Source organism: Eumetopias jubatus, unplaced genomic scaffold (assembly GCF_037043125.1).
Source record: "Eumetopias jubatus isolate StellerSeaLion01/CBP00866 unplaced genomic scaffold, mEumJub1_p1.0 scaffold_13, whole genome shotgun sequence".
In the NCBI taxonomy this organism is placed as follows: domain Eukaryota; kingdom Metazoa; phylum Chordata; class Mammalia; order Carnivora; family Otariidae; genus Eumetopias; species Eumetopias jubatus.
In genome coordinates, this window is record NW_028274819.1 from 51188227 (window position 1) to 51194229 (window position 6003).

At 56.3% G+C, this 6003-nt stretch overlaps 1 protein-coding gene across 1 annotated transcript; it reads right to left on the bottom strand.

Moving 5' to 3' along the window:
- Positions 1–167: 167 nt before the first annotated feature.
- Positions 168–4784, bottom strand: SMPD1 (sphingomyelin phosphodiesterase 1). Its single transcript, XM_028116944.2, has 6 exons — positions 4285–4784; positions 2613–3385; positions 1921–2092; positions 1430–1506; positions 1088–1233; positions 168–923 (listed from the first exon to the last, which is right to left on the bottom strand). The coding sequence occupies exons 1-6, from the start codon at positions 4582–4584 to the stop codon at positions 514–516; spliced, it is 1878 nt and encodes a 625-aa protein (XP_027972745.1). The 5' UTR covers positions 4585–4784; the 3' UTR covers positions 168–513.
- Positions 4785–6003: the final 1219 nt, after the last annotated feature.

Sequence of the window (6003 nt, forward strand, 5' to 3'; positions counted from 1 at the left end):
AGCGGACTCTGATCTAAGAGCAGAGCCCAACTCGAGGCTCAGTCCCACGACCCTGAGATTATGACCCCAGATGAAACCAAGAGTCTGGAGGCTTAACCGACTGAGCCACTCAGGCGCCCTGCCCTCCCAGCTTTCAAAGAAGAAAGTGGGACAGTCACAGAGGGGTCTGGAGTCCAAGTCTTTTATCTTTATTTTAACAGCCTGGCAACCAGGCAACAGCAGCAGTACAGGGTTCCTGGCTGGCCAGCCCAGCTCCTGTCGGGTCTGCTGGGGCAGTACCAACGTAGGCCTTTGCTCCAAGCCATGAGAGGCAGCAGTCCCAGGGCAGCTTAGATGCTGGGCACAGGCAGAGCAGCTGCCCCCTCCTGTATCTAGACACACCATCTCCATGAAAGAAGGTCCTGTTTCCCTGGTGTGCTCAGGGCCCAGATGCTCTTCTTACCACAGCTGTCATCTGCGGGGTTTGCTTCTCTCCTACGAATTCTACCTTCCCAACTCTGGGCCCTGGGGGTGCTAGCAGAAAGGTGGCCTTGGCTGCAGGCTCTGCACATCAGGGAGGCTTCCATCCGGCACCAAATGGCGACATAGAGCAGGGCTGTCAGAGCGAGCTGAGAGCTGGGCGCACAGAGTGGTCAGGCGGCAGGGCATGCCACAGGGCTGTGAGGGCGGGTGGCCCTTATGGTAGAGAAACCAGAAGGTCTGGAATAGTTGCGTGTCACCCCGCATGCGGTACACTAAGTCATGCCAGGCGGCGGGCAGCGCACTGGGCAGCCCGTAGGTTTCTCGAGCCCTGTAGAGACGCTGCCAATGTGGCGTGGCTCCTGGTTCATTAGCCTCTGTCAGGTTCAGGATGAAGGTCTCATGATCCAGGACCACATGAGAGCTCCCCGGGTAGTTGCCATCTATTTGGTAGACGCGGTAACCTGCAAGGAGGGCGGGCTGACTGGAGAGGCAAGGAGCCGAGGCCACTCCAGGGAGGGGTCACATGTCCCACCTGCCCCTTGCCAGCCCTGGCTCCAAATCTGTTTCTGCTTCCTCCATCCCACCAACGTCCTCTATCCCAACAACTCCCTTACTCCCCACTCACCAGGATTAAGGCCGATGTAAGTGGTGGCACTGGGTGCCAGGAAGGCCACAGATAGCGGCCGGCTCAGGGTCTCCTCGTCATAGAAGACCTCAAACTCATCCACGTGGGTGTGGCCAAAGAACTGACCAGCCAAGGTGTTCTCATACCTGGCCAGAAGACACTAATTATGTTCAGAAGGTTCTAGGGAGGGGGAGGAGATCTGGGGAGATGGGATGCTTCTTTCTCCACACATTGAAGTAAGCAGCCTCTCTACCCCAATGGGGCAGCAGTAATGATAAGATGCTCAAAGGAATTTCCAACCTTCAGACTCTTCATCCAACCCTCTCCCCACCTCCCCCCTACCTGGCTACAATTCGGTAATAATTCCAGCTCCAGCTCTTCAGGCAGTGCCCTGGGGGAATATGGCCAATTATATGTACCTGCAGGGAGAGTTAAGGAAGGTTATCAGGGAGAATGCCCCTCTATTTGCTAGATGGGGTGCTGTCTGATTCATGAATTGTTCAATAAAGCCAATTAGATCTTCAAAGTAATTAATTAATTAATTAATTAATTATCAGAGCAAGCAGGGGTCCAGGCAGCCCTGGCCAGGAAGAGTCAGTACTCATCTACAACGGCCGGCATTGCTGGCCAGAGAGGGGGAGTGAATGAAAGGGCTTCGCAGGGGCACCAGGAGCCGAACTCCCAGGGACCACTGTTGTTGGGAGTGTCCGAAAACCAAGCTTCTCTGCTCAGAGGTACTCTGGCTCTAGATAGAAGTCTGGTCACGAAGGGTCTGCTTCTCCCCCAACCCCCGTCAGCACCTACTCCCCCATGTTCTTACTGCTTTCCCTCACCTTGTCTCCTCGATCCTCAGCAGCCTGAAGCTCCCCCACTAGCCACTGGAGCTGTCCAGCAGGATCTGTGGAGTTGATCAAGAGCCAGAAGTTCTCCCGGGAACAAAAATTCATATTGAGAGAGATGAGACGGAGGCCAGGACGTGGGGAGAGGGCATAGAACCCCCCAATTCTGAAACGAACACGAAAGGTCAACACTCAATTCATAATCCAGGTCCTGCACGCCCAGCCCTGTGCAAAGCATTTGGGTGGAGGGCAGAGGCACACGGGACATCCACCAAGGAGCTCACAGTCCAGCTGAAGACCAAAAAACAGACTGATTGTAGGCTCAGAAGGCTAAGGGCTCTAGGAGTTCAGGGGAGAGATAAAAGTAAGCTAGAATGGGAAGAAAAGGCCCTTCACAAGGAATATGATCTGGGCCTAGGAAAGTTGGGATGTTAAAGGTGGAGGGTGCATTTTAGAGAGGGCCAACATGAGCAAGGACACAGACCAGCATGGAGAAGGTATGCTGTCAGCCCTGTGAGGGAGGGTGTCTGGATATAAGGGTAGAGGTGGAAGTTGGGGTCAGATCAGGGAGGGCCAGTGAGGAGAGCTGACTCATGCTAGAACAGTCACAGGTAATGCCCAGGTACTCTGTTCCCTTCACTATCATCCACCTTTTCCCTTCCTGGGTTTCCCTGGACCTCAACTACCTGAGGGTGTGAAGGGCTTCAGCAGGCAGCCAGGACTCCCACGCCTTGGCCATTGCCTCATAGAGCCAGCTGGAAGAGTAATTGCCCTGTATGAAGGGGGGAGGGAAGCCATTGACAGGTGTGCTCTCGTGGTTGCCCACAGCAGGGTACACAGGCACTGGGCCCAAGAACTTCTTCACAAGGGCTGTGATGGTGGTCAGGGCCCGAAGCTGGTCCTGACGTGACTGGTGCCAGACGTTGTGGGCCGGGATGTCTCCTGTCCAGTACACCATATCAAAGGGGCCAGCAGGGCCCAGCCCGCTCAACAGGCTCTCCAGGGTCCGCAGGGGCAGGTCACACTTGCTGTACTCGCCCCAGTATCCAGCACCTGGGCGGGAGGCAGGTGGCAGGCCAGAATCCTGGCGGCAACACAGTGGGTTCTCACAGTCAGGGTCTGTGCCCTCCAGGTAACCATGATCCCAGTGCAGGTCAGTGAGGAAGAGGATGCGACTGACAGGAGCACCTGGGGCTGGGGGCTTGGGTGGTTGTGGGGAAGGCTTTGGTACAGCTGGCAAAGAGACGTTCCAAGATGAGAAGATGTCCCAGTGCCCACAGGTGGAGCCCAGGAGCAGACCACAGGCCTCAGATGGGCTCAGCACTGAGCGTGTCCACACTTCCACCATGTCATCTTCAAAGAGCTGGACGGCGGACTGGCACACAGTGGGCGGTGCTATCTTCAGCAGTTTGCAGAGCTTGGTGGCCATGGAGCCCACCCAGGCCACACCGGGCTCCTTCTGTAGTGGGAAGAACCAGTGATGAGAGGTCAGAGACCGCACAGGGACCAGGCCAAGCCCTGGCTACCACTCTTTGCACCTCCATCTCCAAACTGGGGCCAGGCTGGACTCAGTGCCACCACGGTGAAGAGACCTCAACGCACTCCCTGCTTCCCACAGATATTGCCCTGGACTCAGCGGCACCAGGCCAGTACTTCCTCTTCCCCTCAGTAGGCAGTGGCATTTCAGGCCTTTTGCTCGCCCCGCTGGCTTCCTCAGGCACCGTCTGCAGAGTGCCCTGAAACTGGGGCTGGGTAGTATGGCTGTCCATAGTTTGGGGCAGGCCCTGGAGAGCACTGCAAAGCTCACCTACCAACTAGCACTCATCATAATCCCATCAGGGTCAAGGCATCCCGGTTTAGTCCCACACCCTTGGATGTTTCTGAATTTAAGTCCCTTTTGAGTAACTGGTACAAGGCCCGGTGCTCTGGACTAGAGATGCCAAGTTTAAGGCACAGGGGATTCAGTGTCAGATGTACAAGGAAAGGAGTCCCAGCCTTTCCCCTAGGCGCCAGCTGTGTGCCCTTAGGCAAGTGACTTCACCTCTCCCAGACTCCATTTGTAAAATGAAGATAACTGTAATGAAACACCTCACAGGTTTGATTTAACCTGTACAAAACGGCTAGCACAGTGCTAGCATACAAAGTGCAGTCTTTCCTTACTTCACAAGGTCACAGTGGAGGTGGCGGCGGCGTGTAGTCATGGGTGTCCCCAAAGGACAGCAAACCCAGTGAAGGCTTGTTGATGCCAGCCTCCCCATCAGGTTTGCTCTTCAGGAACCCAGGCCCAGCCCCGCCCTTGCCCCTGCCCCCGCCAGCGCTCCCCTTGGCTGCTCCGTCGCAGCCCCTTTAAGCGCTCACCTTCAGCCCGAAGTCGATGGCGGTGAACAAGCCTTTGCATACTGGGCAGGTGAGGTTCCACCACCCAAAGGCGTTGCGGAGCTGGGGCACTAAGCGACCGAACCTGGCCGGATGGCTTTGGGTGGGAAGAGGGTGGGCCCCAACCGGGGCCCAGAGAACCAGGGAGTCCGGCAGGACCAGCGCCACAGCCAGGCCTATCCACAGAAGCCTCAGTCTGCGGAAACCCCGGGACCGGTCCGATTCCGTCTCCCAGCTGGACCTGGGGTGGCCCTCGCCGGGAGATACTCCGTGGCGGGGCATTGCCCGAGTTCCTAGACAGGCTGGTTCGCCTGTCCGGGTACCGCCGGTCTAGGTGCTGGCTCTCAAGGAGCCGGGCAGCGCCGGGAACAGCTGACAAGCCCCCGCTGCAGCCGGCTGACTGCTCCGCGTCCAGCCGCAAGACAGCTCCACCCCTTCCTCTTCCTCTGTTCCCCAGCAGCTGATGGCCGCGGCTGCCAGGAGTCCTGTCAGAGCGGGGAGGTGGAGAAAACCAAGGGCGCCCGGGACCCGCCCCGCCCCGCCCCCGCCCCGCCCGCGCCCCGCCCCCGCCCCGCCTGCGCCTGCGCCTGCGCGGGCCGCTGAGAGGAGGGAAGGCCGCTGCGGTCTAAACAGCGGAAGGCTGCGGTCTAAACCGCTGCAGCCTCCCACCCACCTGTTGTGGAGCCAATCTGGTATGGCTGGTGAAAGGCTCGCCGGGGCTCCTAGGCGCCTCCTCTCTCCAAACCTGGACTAAATTCCTAACTGCCAGGCCTACTTGGCTCTCCACGCAGCCGCCCACTCGGGAAGGGAGGCGGGGGGAGAGCACGACCAAGCAGGTCCCCGAGTGTGTTGCCTCTGGCCAGAGAGCGCCTCCCCTTCGTCTCCCATGTTCTGCCACTGGCATCAGCACCCTTGAGTTACCCTGAGAATCTTTGAGTCACCTTTGATGCAGACTTTTCCTGAGGAAGGGACCCTGACCTCGTGGGGACACCCACACATTCACTTTACAGATGAGGAAACTGGCCCAGAAATGAAGTGACTAAGGAGGGGTACAGAGCGTGCAGCCAGGAGAGCCAGGAACATGGACTAGAACTTGGGTGTCCCATCCCCGTGTATCCACGATGGTGAAACCTAACATTTATTGAGCTCTATACATGTTCCCGCATGGATCCACACACTTTATAATCCTATCTTCAATTGGAACAATCCTAAGCAGTAAGTATGATACTATTATTACTTACATTTTGCAGATGGGGAAAAAGAAGCATGGGGAGGTTAAGTGGCAGAACAGCAATTAAAACCTGTGAGCTCTTTAATTCCTAGCGTTCTTCTCCAAGAGGCCCAGAACTACCAAGTCCTGTCAATTCCTTCCTTTGAGGATTTCTTTCAAGTGACTCTTTTCCTCATCATCTCAGAGTAACTGTGGTATAATAAGAATTTGGTCTTTGTCTCCAGTTCCTGTTTGTTCCTGGCACAGAGCTCCTAAAATCTTTTAAATTTCCATGTTATTTATACAAGTCCTTTTCAATCACACCTAAATTTATGCTAATGAGGGGTGACTTCTGGTGGGCCCCCTGGATAGCCTCAGGATGGGGCTGGTGACTTAAAGACAAAATGATTAGAGGGTGAGAAATTTCAGCTCCACCCTCAACCTACAGGGAAGGGAGGAGGACTGGAGAATGAGCTCTCTATCTCTTGGAG

Coding starts and splice junctions, on each gene's coding strand:
- SMPD1 (XM_028116944.2), bottom strand. CDS start 4,584: ATGCCCCGCCACGGAGTATCTCCCGGCGAGGGCCACCCCAGGTCCAGC. Junction 3,386..4,284: donor CCATCGACTTCGGGCTGAAG/GTGAGCGCTTAA, acceptor TTCCCACTACAG/AAGGAGCCCGGTGTGGCCTG. Junction 2,093..2,612: donor GAAGCCCTTCACACCCTCAG/GTAGTTGAGGTC, acceptor TGTTCGTTTCAG/AATTGGGGGGTTCTATGCCC.